The sequence below is a fragment of the Peromyscus eremicus genome, chromosome 3 (genome assembly GCF_949786415.1).
Source record: "Peromyscus eremicus chromosome 3, PerEre_H2_v1, whole genome shotgun sequence".
Taxonomy (NCBI): Eukaryota; Metazoa; Chordata; class Mammalia; order Rodentia; family Cricetidae; genus Peromyscus; species Peromyscus eremicus.
In genome coordinates, this window is record NC_081418.1 from 83,658,483 (window position 1) to 83,672,815 (window position 14,333).

At 48.9% G+C, this 14,333-nt stretch overlaps 1 protein-coding gene and 1 pseudogene across 1 annotated transcript; both read left to right on the forward strand.

Moving 5' to 3' along the window:
* The first annotated feature begins 1,276 nt into the window (after nucleotides 1-1,276).
* LOC131906426 (heat shock cognate 71 kDa protein-like) lies at nucleotides 1,277-7,886 on the forward strand (annotated as a pseudogene).
* A 77-nt stretch (nucleotides 7,887-7,963) lies between these two features.
* Fabp1 (fatty acid binding protein 1) lies at nucleotides 7,964-13,393 on the forward strand. The gene is made up of 4 exons (XM_059257074.1): nucleotides 7,964-8,065; nucleotides 9,833-10,005; nucleotides 11,193-11,285; nucleotides 13,343-13,393. Exons 1-4 carry the CDS (start codon nucleotides 7,999-8,001, stop codon nucleotides 13,391-13,393), a joined length of 384 nt encoding a protein of 127 aa, XP_059113057.1. The 5' UTR covers nucleotides 7,964-7,998.
* Nucleotides 13,394-14,333: the final 940 nt, after the last annotated feature.

The following is a 14,333-nucleotide window of genomic DNA, read 5'->3' on the forward strand; positions in this document are numbered from 1 at the left end:
CCCCACCAGGAAACTGGCAGGTGCAAAGGCCAAGTGTCTTGATCTCTTGTGATTGAAGCTTTGCATTCCCAAAGCGCAAGACAGTTTTCACAGAGCTAAGAATATTCCGCCCATTTAACAGGTAAGGAAAGCAGAGGCCCGATGAGGCTCAAGGGTGGTATTGTGGCGGTAAGAAGGGCAGTACCTTAACCCAAGCTCTTTCTTTCTACAGCCCAGGTCTGGGGGAAGCATGGGCTCCTCAGACACCACTTGTGTCCCAAGTGCAGGGAATGGGCACACGGGCACTGCAGGCACTCTGGGGTCACATACAAGTGCAGAAGTGCCTGCCGCTACAAGAATGTCTGAGAGTGTGTCCCTTCCTTCCTCTCCACAGACTTCGTGTTGTCTGTCTGACGAGGCAATGTGAGGAGAGACGTGGCTAGTGGGACCGGAAGAGGAGACAGTCTTTGACCCAAGTTGACCAAACTCCAAAGCTGCGCCCGTGGTATTGGAGTTGTTTTTGGTCTGTTTGTTTGTTTGTTTGTTTGTTTTTTAATTTGAATATTTTCCTGACTGTCACTTGAACTTTGTCATTATAGAGGAGTTTTGTCTCCTCTCATGTTTGATCAGGGAGCAGGTGGAATATGTCGTTGTGTCCACCTAATTTTTATGTAAAAGTATGCACAACTGGTACTTTACATTGTTTATTACCATTATTCATTTTTATTGTGTGTGTGTCTGTTCGCAAGTTAATACCACGTGTGTGCAAGTGGCCACAGAGGCAAGAAGAGGCCATCAGATCCCCTGGAGCTGGAGTTACAGGTGGTTGTGAGCCACCCCACGTGGGTGCTGGAAACGGAACTCAGGTCCTCTGGAAGAGCAGCAAACGCTTTTAACATCTCTCCAGCCCCAATATTGGTGGATTTGTTGTTGTTCTGTGGGTTTTTGGTTTTTGGTTTTTGAGGGTTTTGTTGTTGTTGTTGTTGTCTGTTTTTTGAAACAAGGTTTTAACACTGTAGTCCAGGTTGGTTTCATACGCAAGGAAATCTTCCTGCATCTGCCTCCCAAGTGCTGGGGTTATAGGTGTGAGCCACCATGCCCACACAGTATCGCTTTTTGAAATAGCTCTAACCTCTGTGGCGTCAAGACTCACTGTGGTGGTATTGTGTTCCCCAAAATATTGTGTGTCCTAATAAACTTATCTGGGGTCAGAGAACAGAAAAGCCACAATATTAAACATAGAGGTTAGGCAGTGGTAGCACATGCCTTTAATCCTAGCATTCCAGGTTGGAGCTGAAAGGAATGTGCTGATTTTCGACTTGGGAGGTGGTACTTTTGATGTGTCAATCCTCACTATTGAGGATGGAATTTTTGAAGTCAAATCAACAGCTGGAGACACCCACTTGGGTGGAGAAGACTTTGATAACCGAATGGTCAACCATTTCATTGCTGAGTTTAAGCGGAAGCACAAGAAGGACATCAGTGAGAACAAGACAGCTGTCAGGCGTCTGTGTACTGCCTGTGAACGGGCTAAGTGCACCCTCTCCTCCAGCACCCAGGCCAGTACTGAGATTGATTCTCTCTATGAGGGAATCGACTTCTATACCTCCATTACCCGTGCTCGATTTGAAGAATTGAATGCTGACCTGTTCTGAGGCACTCTGGACCCTGTAGAAAAGGCCCTTCGAGATGCCAAACTAGACAAGTCACAGATCCATGACATTGTCCTGGTGGGTGGTTCTACCAGAATCCCCAAGATTCAGAAGCTTCTGCAAGACTTCTTCAATGGAAAAGAACTGAATAAGAGCATTAACCCCAATGAAGCTGTTGCTTATGGTGCAGCTGTTCAGGCCGCCATTCTGTCTGGAGACAAGTCTGAGAATGTTCAGGATTTGCTACTCTTGGATGTCACTCCTCTCTCCCTTGGTATTGAAACTTCTGGTGGAGTCATGACTGTCCTCATCAAGCGCAATACCACCATCCCTACCAAGCAGACACAGACTTTCACCACCTACTCTGACAACCAGCCTGGTGTGCTCATTCAGGTGTATGAAGGTGAAAGAGCCATGACCAAGGATAACAACCTGCTTGGAAAGTTTGAACTTACAGGCATACCTCCAGCACCCCATGGTGCTCCTCAGATTGAAGTCACTTTTGACATTGATGCCAATGGCATCCTCAGTGTTTCTGCTGTAGATAAGAGCACAGGCAAGGAGAACAAGATCACCATCACCAATGACAAGGGCTGCTTGAGCAAGGAGGATATTGATGGTCCAGGAGGCTGAGAAGTACAAAGCTGAAGACGAGAAGCAGAGAGACACTGCCAGCCGCCACGATGAGAAACAGCATGGAAGATGCCGGTAAGCCACGAGCCATGTGGCAAGGTATAGATTTATAGAAATGGATTAATTTAAGCTGTAAGAACAGTTAGCAAGAAGCCTGCCACGGCCATACAGTTTGTAAGCAATATAAGTCTCCGTGTTTACTTGGTCAGGTTTGAGCGGCTGTGGGACTGGCAGGTGAGAGAGATTTGTCCTGACTGTGGGCCAGGCAGGAAAACTCAAGCTACGACTCACACATTCCCCTCATCCAAGATCTTGACCTAAGAAAGCTGTTGGGGTTCTCTACAAATGGCCATGCCTGAGATCTGTGGGGAGTGCATCCTGTCTTGAATCTCCTAGCCTGCTTTACTTGCTTTTCTTCCTATTAGGCTGTCCGTCTGTCAGGGAGTCTGTTGCATCTTTACCTGCCAGGACAGGCCCTGGACCAGCCTCATGTCCTCAGAATTGGTCACCATTTGCTGGCATTGCCTAGATGGGTAGGCAAGAAGTGAGAGGCCAATAGAAATTGAATCAAAGGTTCCAATAGAAATTTGCTCACGTGTCCTGCTCTTCCTCAGGCCTTCCCAGAGGCCTCCGGGATTAATGTTGACTTGTCCTATGGAAGAAAGCTCACAGTTTCCATCCCATGACCACCTTAGGCCCCAGAAAGCTGCAGCATGGTATCTATAGTCAAGGGAAGAAGACCCAAGAGTGAGATTTTTATATGTCAGATATTGTTTTTATATGAGTGTGACATCCCACAGGCAGCAGGGTGCATGGGAGAACGTGATCTATAGAGGGCACTGCCACGGATCCTCTCAAAGTAAGAACCTGATGGGTGGGCTGGGTGGGGGTGGCTCTGCCATTACTCCCTTGGTGATCGGTTCATTGGTGTTAGACTGCAAAGCTCCGAGGCTCCCCTCCCTCCTTCTGCCCCCTCTTCCCCTCCTTCCTTCTATTTCCATCTTCTTAGCTTGTATGATAGGGACCATGTGCACACTAGGCTACTACCCCATCATGTTGCACTAGCTCTTTGGACAGGTACTAGGTGAAGAGGGCTGAGGGAGGGGCAGGAGCTCCTATTGGGCAGGTTAGTGACAGCACACGTGCCTGACCTGGAAGGAAGTTGTCTGACACATCCGGCTGCTGAGGACAGCCTCCCACATAAGGTAGTATTCCTGCAACACAATGTGGAAGTCTTCAGAACCTGAATCGATGGGAGCTGCTGAGCCTTAAAACTGATCATCCTCTGAGGACACAGAACTTCTCCTGGGCTGAGCTGCCGCCACCAACTCAGACTGTACCCAGTTCTTAAGCTAGGGGACTAGATGGACCCGTGGAAGGCCACGGTTGCTGGCTCCGGCATTTAGCTGCTAATGAGCCACCACTCAAATTCCCAACTTCATGCTGGCGTGCTGCCCCTACGTTCTTCAGTGAGCCCACAAATCCAGCCTTTTCAGGTTTGTGTAGCCATCACGGCACACCAAAACACCAAGTCCCAGGCTTCATTGACCCCACGCCCCTGTGGCAGTGGCTCTCTATGACAGATAAAGTGAGTTCAGGTATGGTCATAGCTGCATCCCAGGGCACCACCCCTCATGGTCCTCAGACAGGCATAGGCTGCCTGGGACTCAGATTAAATGAGCTTGAACCTCTTAAGGTCCTCGCTTAGATTTTTGGGGTCCTCTGGGGGAGGGGATCCCCATGGATGTTCTGTTCCTGGGACTGCTTCTACATGAGCTCCATGGCATCAATCCAGAAACAAAATTAAGTCTCTGATCATTTCCCACTTGGGCAAAAATGAGTTTCATATAGCCCAGTCTGGCTTTATGTAGCCAAGGGTGACCTTGAACTTCTAACCCTTCTGCCTCCACTTCCTTATGGGCATGCATTACCACATCCACTTTATATGGCATGTGGATGGAACCCAGACAAGCATTCTGAGCCATATCCCCAGGCCAACAACTATGTCTACAGACGCTGTTGAGGCAGGAAGAGAGGGCTTGAAAACAAAGGAAGTATTCACTTCGGAGTAAAAAACTAGGCTCTGACACTGGTCTTCTTAGAATCCCTGCTTTGTTCGCTGGAAGTGCCTTAGTGGCCTGTTCTCTAAACTCTCACTGGTTCCTCTTTTTCGTGTTCATTCACTCGTTTGTGTGAATCTAGCCTACTGAGCAAGAGGGCAGCAGTCTCGGTGGCCACTAGAGCAGTGCCCACAGCCTCACTGGCCTCCCTGCCTCCCTCCTGGCCTTTTCTAGGCTTCTGCACAAGAGAGTGGCTGCTTTCTCCATCCTGGTGCTTGCTGCCCAGGTTGGAGTTTCAAACAAGCGCATGCACACACACACACACACACACACACACACACACACACACACACACACACATGCATATGCAGAGGTGGGGAAAGATCCCTCAAGAAAATTCCAATGCAACCTCTTAATAGAATATACCTTTAAATTCACTATATATGTAAATACAAAAATTCAGTGCCCCACTTGGAGATCAGTGTCTAGACTGTCCCCTTCATAGTGTAAGTCACATTAAAAGACACACATTCCAGGCTCCGAGCAGGAAGACACCTTCACGTTCTGATCATCCTTTGAGCCACGTTACGAGTTCTTGCCTTGCGCTCAAGGGGTTAGGTAACTACAAACGGACATAAATTCTCAACACGCAAGAATACTCAGAGACAGCTCGAATTTGATGTTGGAGTGACCAAGGTAATGCCATCTTGTCCTGACTCCCCATTTTGTGTTTACTTAGACAGCTCTCAGCCTTCTATCTCACAAAAGTCACATCCGCCTTGGCAACACGTATGAGAGTCCATGACCCTGGCCGTGGTCCAGATGTATTAAGTTTATACAAACGCAATACATACTAAACTAACAGAAGAAAGATATAAGTAAAAAATAATCACTGTTTATGTTTGAAATAACTACTATGTTCTGCCGGAAATAAATGTTTCAAGGTTAGTCTTACCCTCACTTAGCTTTGATACAAATTAGGATTTTTGTGAGTTTTACTTTTTAAAATGCTGTCCCCCTGAGCTTCGGTACCAAGATACTCTGAGGTGTTGGCTCACTCTTGGTTGCCAACTCAAATTAAACGACTCATAGAATCTTAATTGGCTTAATCTGTGTGCTTGTCCGTATCGTTCTCCCGTGGATTATTTCAACGTGTGGACCATGATGCACTTCATGTCCTTAACACTATTAGAGGAGGGCTCAGCAGGGGAGGCGGAGTGGAGCGGCTCTCTGTGCTGGGGCCAGAATCTGTGTGATGCTACCCTCAACTAATGCCCCTGCTCCCATCATGCCAAAGAGAAGAGCCTCTCCCTTAACAAGTGCATATAAACACCACCTATCAGGGATGAGTGAGAAAGGCACAGGCATCGGGCATGTGGTGTATAGATTCAAGGACTTCTTAAATGCTTGGCTCGACCAGAAGCTGCAAGCTCCAGAGGTTCTGGGGAGTCTGTGTGTGGGTATTGAGGTGATAGATATACCCCTACTGTAAACTGGCAGGGCTGTTGGCCCTAAGCTGTCTCCCTGGGGCATTGGTGCCCCTGGCATGAGCTCTCATCCGTCCAAATTCCTCCCTCCCATCCCCACCGCAGATCTGCCGGACCAGAGCCTCGTGGCCTAGAGGTAGATACTGCAACCCAGAGAGTTTCTGGGTAGAGTAGAGAGCTGCTGGGCAGATGGGCTGGATAAGCATTTGATCTTTTTGGTGGTTATGATGCAAGTCGGAGGAAACGGTCCAGGAACAGAAAGGACTCTATGTAAAACATCCCACCGTGGGCTCAGCACAGGCTGGGATGACAGAGCAGGGTGACGGGAAAACAAGCAAACAAACAAAAACACCAAGGGTGGGAAGAGAGGAGCGGGCTGTCAGGCTGGGTCAACAATTTCCATCTCTTCCACAGCTTTCTCCACTGGCTCTCAGGCCAGCCGCAGCCACGTGAAGGACACACACGCCCATGCGCGTGCACACAGGCCCACTTGCCCTCCAGTCTCCTTGCTTCTGGACTCGTATGATTCACTGATTACAGGACTGGTTTTCTGATCTGACTGCTCCATATCTCTCATTACCTCTTAACCACAAGAGCCACGGCCTCGTTATCTTTTGATGTTTTTTTCTCTTTGCTGAACCATCCCTGATTGAACACATCCCATGTGCCAGACATTGGGAATGCTGAGGAAGGAGCACAGTGGAGAAGGATGTGGAGGGTCAGCCCAGCTGAATGGAGGAGGAGGATGGGTGGGGGTGTTATAAAGTGCTCCCCTAGCTGGGAGAAGGGGGAAAGAGCAGAAGAGGAGACACAAATTCCCACACAGAGCGGACACCCCTGACACCTTTCGCTGGCCCTGTGACTGCGACCTCCAGAGAAAGGGGTTTGACTAAAGCTAGCTTCTGCAAGCCTAGCAGCCACACCAGAAGTCTAGACAATGACAGTCACTTTCCAAGACAAAAGTGAGAGCTCAGGACAGCAGAGTGCAAGCTCTGTTGAGAGCAGGCGTCGCAGCCAGGACAGCAGACACGGGGACCTTCCACCTCATCCAGGACCTGGGACCGCTGGAGCACTAGAGACCATCAGAGGTTTAAAACTGAGGCATGGCACACCCCAGGTTCTGATTCACAACAGTCTATGTAGCCTCAAGGCAGAGAGCTGAAGGCTGTGGGTGCAGAGCCTGATGCTAAAGTCTAGACAGAGGAGAGACCCGGGGTGTGAAGCATCACTTGCTGAGAACTGCCTCAGACACGACATCTGGGGGGATAAAGATCCTCATCTTCACAGGGGATGGAGCATCCCTCCGCCTTCTGCCCAAGGCCAGTTTCAGGCAGACCAAACTCCCATGCATCACCTCAGTACCCTGTTCCTGCCTTGAGCAGGGGTGGGGCAAGTCAGCAGACAGTGTCTTCTCCTTGCCTTGACTTGTCTCTGTCCAACCAAACGCATCTCAATGTCTACACCGCTGCTGTAAGGGACTTACACCTGCTGACAGTGGAGCCCTGTTGGCACGTCTACAGGGAGGCCCCTCTGGACTGTGGGACTGCCCGGAATCACCGCGGAAGAACTCTCAGAATACAAAACAGCTCTAGGGACTGATGACATGTATGTAAAATGATGTCTGTGTGATAATGGAAGGCTGAGAAACAAACAAGGTTTTGAGTTCGAAGGTATTTCTCCCCACATAACACCTATATAATGAATGTGTTTATGTATGTGTGTGTGCATCTGTAGCTACATGTATATAAATATATGCATACATACAAGTGTACAAACACACACATATGTACACCTATGTATACATGCATGTGTGCATTGTTAGAGACATGATTCACATATGTCTGTTGCACATATACGTCTGTGCACATACCTTTCATGCACACACACTTACGTCATTGGCGGTGGTAAGTCACCATAAAGGCGACATCACAGAGAGCTTTGTACTTGATTGGCACTCACTAATGTTTGCTGAATTAGAACAAACCTCTGCCTTGCCCATTCTGATTTTTATCGTTGACCATTGCTCTCAGGAGTTAATGTTTGAACCTGGTCATAAAGAAATCGACAAGCACTGACCTATGGCCTATATCTGAGGAGGAAGAAGCCCCTTATAAAATAGCCAAGAGTGGGTGGCCTGGCAGGCAGAGCTGCTGTGGTCAGCTGTGGAAAGGGAGCCTCATCGCCACCATGAACTTCTCCGGCAAGTACCAACTGCAGAGCCAAGAGAACTTTGAGCCCTTCATGAAGGCAATGGGTGAGTGCCGGGTGGGACGCCAAGGCTGATGTAACGGCAATGAGGGGCTAGCCCTACACTCAGCAGCTAATCAAGGTCTGATGCTGAGGTAGAAGGAAGGGTCCAGGCTATCCCAAATTTAGGAGTGCTTTAGTGACTCTCCTGGTCTCTTGCTACTTACACTGTCCCTCACTGGACAAGGCCACCAGGAGCAGTGGAAACGACCCTGAGCTGGATTGACGTGTGTCTACTGGTACTTCATCATGACCTTGCTCATCCACTCACCCATTCATTCAGTTTTCTAGCAGTCATTGGTTCAAGACCAACCATACCTCAAGCACTCTGCTTGTACATACACCAGGGAGACAGAGTGTGGTAAGGTGCAACCCTGACCAACGTTTGGAGACAAAGCTACAGTACTGACCAGTTATTCGGAGATAAATGCAATGACGTGTCCCTTAGTGTGGATGACTTTATACCAGGCGTTGCAATGCCCACATTCAATAGTCACCATAAAGCTGAATTGATCACTGTTGAGACAGCTGAGGCCAAGAAAGAAGAAGCAGCCACAACAAGGGCTACTGGAAGTATTGGAGTTGGAGTCAGAAACAGGTGCTGGGTCCCAGAGACCCTAGTTAAATGGCCTACGTCTCTCGGGGTATAGGAGGGAAGACTGGTGCTGAAGGCTGAGCCTGGGACCAGGGAGAGAAGAGTGTGTTCCAGGAAGAGAGAGCCCTGTGGGCAGAGGGCGAGGTGGGACAAAGGAGGGTGACAGCAGAGAAAAGATGGGAAACAGCAAGAGCAGGGAAAGGAGGACACTCAGGTCATCCCGGGACTCAAAGGTTCTTGTGTGGACAAGTCACAGCTCGTGAATTCGAGGACCCCTTAGCCGTACAAAGGGCTCTCTGCTCTTGCTGGGAATTCATGATTCCTGTGAACCTCTGTTCATGTAAAGACACAGATTTGCTCTGACATCTGCAAAGCCCTATTCTAGGGCAAAGGACTTCTGGACATTACCCACAAGAGCCTTGACTCCAGAGGCCACAGCAAGTGTGCCTGGCATGGTCACACTTGTGTGTGGGACCATTTGAGTCGGAAGATAAACATCCAGGAGGATTAAGTGTTCCCACTCTAAGAACAAGGCCACTAAACTAGGGGGAAATTGGGAGGGAGAAAGAGTAAAAAGCAGGGAGACAAAAAGGAAAGGACCTCTTTTTTTTTTTTTTGGTTTTTCAAGACAGGGTTTCTTTGTGTAGCTTTGTGTCTTTCCTTGAACTCACTCTGTAGCCCAGGCTGGCCTCGAACTCACAGAGATCCGCCTGGCTCTGTCTCCTGAGTGCTGGGATTAAAGGTGTGTGCCACCACCGCCCGGCTCCAAATGAGGTTCTTTATCACAAGTGAATTGATGGGGCTGGGAATGCAGACCAGTGGGTAGAGTGCTTGCCTAGCAATTCATGGAGCCCTGGGTTCAATCTCCAGACCATAGAAGCCCGGTATGGTGACACACAACTGTAATCTCAGCACTAGGGAGGTGCAAGCAAGAGGATCAGATGCTCAAGGTCACCCTCTACTATATAGTGAACTAAGGCTAGCCTAGGCTACAAGAGACTCTGCCTCAAAAACTAATAATACTAATTGGAAAAACAGTAGTAGGCCACTGACTTTCTCCATCAGAAACCAAAGGCCTTACTGCTCACAGGTCTGCTATACAGAAGTGTGTGGAGCCTCAGGAATGTACAGTGATCTCTGCTGCTCCTCCAGACTCTAACTTTACATGGGCTCTTCCAGGACTGCCTGAGGATCTCATCCAGAAGGGGAAGGACATTAAAGGGGTATCAGAAATCGTGCATGACGGGAAGCATGTCAAACTCACCATCACCTATGGGACCAAAGTGCTCCACAATGAGTTCACCTTGGGGGAGGAGTTCGAGCTGGAGACCATGACTGGGGAAAAGGTCAAGGTATGTAGTCCCACCTCCTGTTCCCCCAAAATTCTCCTAACAGAGACCATGTCACTAAACCCACTTCAGGCAGGAGACACAGAGCTCTGAGAACAGACTTCTCAATGTCTCAGAGATCATGAGACATCTGGGCTTTCTCTATAGATGGTGTGCGGGAAGTGGGGCACAGAGCAGGATCCTCAGTGACAGTGCTCCAGGCTCTCAGAGTCCTACAGGGAGAACCCAGAACTGGGGCAAATCGGTGTCAGTGAAATCATTTACCGGAGCCAGGGCACCTTCCCCTCCTTGGGGCAACGGTTCCAGGGGGCAGTGCCAGGTGCCCGTGGACTGTGTGAGCGATGTACAGGTGATAACAGAGATCCAGGTGCTGTGGGTCCTGTCATCTGCCCCTCCCCAGGAAGCCTGTACATCCCAGGGAAGCCAGTGGACTGTGTGTCTGCTCCTCCACTCCTGCCTTTCCAGGCAGCTGTATGCCTCAGGCTCAGCAGGAGTCTCTGCCTCTTCAGGTTGCTCTTGTTTCTCCTCTTCTTGCATGTCAAGGTGAAAAGCAGAGGGAGATTGGGTGGGGTGCCATGGGTTTTCCAGTGGCCCATTGTGGAGGCGGATTTTTGACCTTGTGTCTTTTGTTCCTGACTATACTTCTTCCTCCACCCTCCCTTGGTTCCCTCCATCCCTCCCTTGCTTCCTTTCTTCTTACTCTACCCCCTTCCCTAGCATCTTGCCATGTAGCCCAGACTGGCCTCAAGCTCAGGCTCTTCCCGATCCTGCCTCCTGAGCACTGGAATTAAAAGCACTGCACTGTGCCCAACCACTTCAATTTACCACCGTCCTTGGTGTATATATAAGGCTTAGAATTGGCGCCACAATAGGAAAGACTAAATATCTACCACAGCAAACTATGTCCTCTCGGCGGCTGGTGATTGGAGTTCTGCCACCACCTCCCTCTATAAGCTTGAGAAATAGGATTTTATGTTTTTTTTCAGGATTTTTTTTCCCCAGGGAAGAGGCACTTAGGCAGGCTTGATGTTCTCTTTCATTCATAAGTACACCCAATTTCCATTCAGCGCTAGAGAACTAGAGATGAACAGGACATTGACTCATTGCCAGTGGTCACCATGCGGGGAAGTGACCTCATTAGCGTCATTGCCAGGCCTTTGCTCATGGGTCATGACCTCTCTTCCCTGCAGGCAGTGGTTAATATGGAAGGTGACAATAAGATGGTGACAAGCTTCAAAGGCATGAAGTCCGTGACCGAACTCAATGGCGACACAATCATCAATGTAAGTCGGCACTCTGGGGAATGGAGATGTAAAGGGTGAGGGGCAGTTGTATGACATCTCTCATTCTCCATCTTCTCCTCTCCGAGATTTTGACTTTAGTCAGTGTCTTCTACCACTTAAGGGGATCCATTATGTGGCATGTTGTTGATACATATTGTCTCGAATCTTTTGAACACCACTTTTCTAAGTGGGGAAAGCAAGGCTATGACCAGAAGAGCTGGTCAAACGGTGGTCAGGACCCCAGAACTGGGTCCGTCTCTTGAGCTAATCTCACAGTTGTTCACTATCAAGCCCTAAGGGAAGCTGTTCACACTGTAGACAGTGGGGATTTGCACTCAGTACATCTGCAACCATCTTGTTCTGACCAAACCAGGGCTGAACATCAGGGTGATGTTCTGACAGACAGAAGAGCAGTGCCTTGAGGAAGGGGCACCTTTTCTAAGTCACCTGGTGACTCCCACCTCCACTCCCACCTCCAGGTTGCCCTTCCACTTCCAGAGTCAGCCACTGCCAGCCCTCAGCCCCTCCTCCTTGCCCACTTCCTGCCTCTTCCCCAATCCCAACAGCACCTAAACAGGATGGGGTGAGAAGTACCTGGTGTGCTGAGACACAGGACAGAATGTGCAGAACACAGCTTGCCTTTTCCTGTCTAGCTGGGGTGGGGCCACAAACCTCCCTATAGGAGATAAGTCCATTCAACACAGGGATGTCCCCAGACTCCACTCCATCTGCAGATCTCCTACCCAGGAGGCCTCCATGCCTCCTGCAGCCATACTTCCCATCAGTGTAAGACCTGCACAAAGCTAGACTCTCTCGTTGCTGTTCCTGTTTGATGACGTCAGAGTGATTAACAGCCACAGCCTTTCCTTCTGTCTCAGCACTAACTAACAAGCCACAGAGGCTGCCATCTTCCACAGCTCAGGTGCCCAGTAAATACCTCTGCCCACTTGGCATTGGCATGAAGTCACACTTGTACCAAGTTCATGGCCGCTAATCAATGACACCCTGGGTGTGCACTCCCATGCAATCATCCTCCATGCCTAGCTGTTGGTAACATCCTGTCCACAGCCTACATGATAATTGTTAGTGTTCCTCCTAAGGTCAGGTCTTCCAGCTCTCCTTTGTATCCAGAATGCACTTTAGGGGGTCACAGAAGGCAGCCGCCTGTCTGAGTGGCATCATCTGGGCAAGTGAAAACCTCTCCTAACCATGGAGAGAGAGGGGCGTCAATCATGAAGCAATGTTCAGTCCCCATTCTTGCCCCTCACTCTCACAACAGAGCAGGTGAGCAGAGAGGAGCCGCCCTGGACTGAGTCCAGATGCATTTCCCTAGTCTTCCTGTCTCCTATGGGAAACACAGACAATGGATTTCATAATCAGGACAACCTATCCGAGACCACGTAGCTGATGTGATAAAACCAGGGCTCCAACCCAGGGGGTGATTGCTGGAGCTAAGGAGCTCCTTTTCCACTTGATAACACAAGACACAAAATCAGAGACCCGAGAGGGCTGGAAGGACCATTCACCAACAACCCTAAAACTGATGTGTTTTGTTTTTCTTGCTATGCTGAGACTTTGAGCATGCTCAGTAAGCATCCTGCATATAAACCCCTGGCCAGTGTTCTCATGTGCTTCGTTCACAAGTTTAAGAGGAAAATTATAAAGCTCCTACTACGTTCCATTCTAGTTGCCCAGTGTATCCATGTACATCTCATTGTGTTCAGCCACAGGCAGTCAATGGGCAGTAACAGATCTCAATGAAGTTTTGAGACAACAGATTGGACTGCTCTGGATGGTTTTTCTATAGTTGTCATTGATTTAGGAAATAATTCAATGGCTGGCAAGACAGCCCTCCACATGAACAAGAGAAGTGACAAGACACAGCATGGTGTTTTAGAAAAAGTTGCCCATCATTCTTCTGCCCATAAAAAAAAATGAAAAATTTTAAAGGTGCTTCACATGTTAGCATATTTGGGATCATTTGGGGAGATCATTTTTTGTTTGTTTTACAATTCATCATCAAGAAAACATTTCATAATCTCTCTTCTGACTTTCAGACCATGACAGTGGGCGACATTGTCTACAAGAGAATCAGCAAGAGAATTTAGACAAAGCTTCATTTCATATTCTTTTACAATGTAAAATTCATACAATAAAGTTACTTTTGTTTTGAAAACATTTCTTCTTGATGGCTTCTCATTGTGGCACTAGTCTTTTTTTTTTTTTAGTGCGTGCGTGCGTGCGTGCGTGTGTGTGTGTGTGTGTGTGTGTGTGTGTGTGTGTGTTGGGAATTAAACCCAAGGACTCACACATGTGAGCATAAGCTCTATCACTGAGTTACACCCCAAGCCCTGGTGTTTTCAGTGAGCACTGATCACTTATGAATTTATAATTATAATCTGTGTGTCACTCTACCAGCTCAGACCTCGAATACCAACCTCTGACTCAGGTGTCCCTGACAGGAATGCCAAGTGTGGCCAGATGTGTAGTGTGCCCAGCGTGCCCTCTCTCTGTTAGCCATGGACAAGAAGCTGAAGCAAGAAGGATGCAGTGAGTCTGAGGGTGTCTCTGCGGAAGGACAGGGATGAGGAAGACCAGGCAGGCCAGGGAGAGCTGCTGCCATGAACACAGCCGCATGTGACCCACCCATCAGTGGGAAGGCTCCAAAAGGTTGGGCACTCAGCTACCAAGCGATCAACTTTTTCTCTTGTTGGAGGGCTTAGTGCCCCGAAGCAGTGCAGGTGGGATTCCTCCCACGACCTGGGCAGAAGCAGGAAGCAGAAAGTGGAAGCAACCCCCTGAACACTACTTTGTCCCGGTCTGCGAGGAGCTTGGTAGGAGGTGAATTACCCAGCAGAAATCCACACACTGAAATCCTAATGCCCGGTCACGCAGAACGTGACCTTATTTAGAAACACGTTATTGCATCTATCAAAGACCCTAGGGAAAAGATGGCAGGCTCCTAATTCAATACGGCCAATGTCCTTATTGAGACATACCCGGGAAACATCTGTGTGAAGACTGGCATTGTGCTGGCACACACCAAGG

Excerpts from the sequence above, each read along its gene's own strand:
- Fabp1 (XM_059257074.1), top strand. The coding sequence starts at position 7,999 with ATGAACTTCTCCGGCAAGTACCAACTGCAGAGCCAAGAGAACTTTGAG. Across the intron at positions 10,006-11,192 it reads TGACTGGGGAAAAGGTCAAG|GCAGTGGTTAATATGGAAGG; the intron begins GTATGTAGTCCC and ends TCTTCCCTGCAG. Across the intron at positions 11,286-13,342 it reads ATGGCGACACAATCATCAAT|ACCATGACAGTGGGCGACAT; the intron begins GTAAGTCGGCAC and ends TCTGACTTTCAG.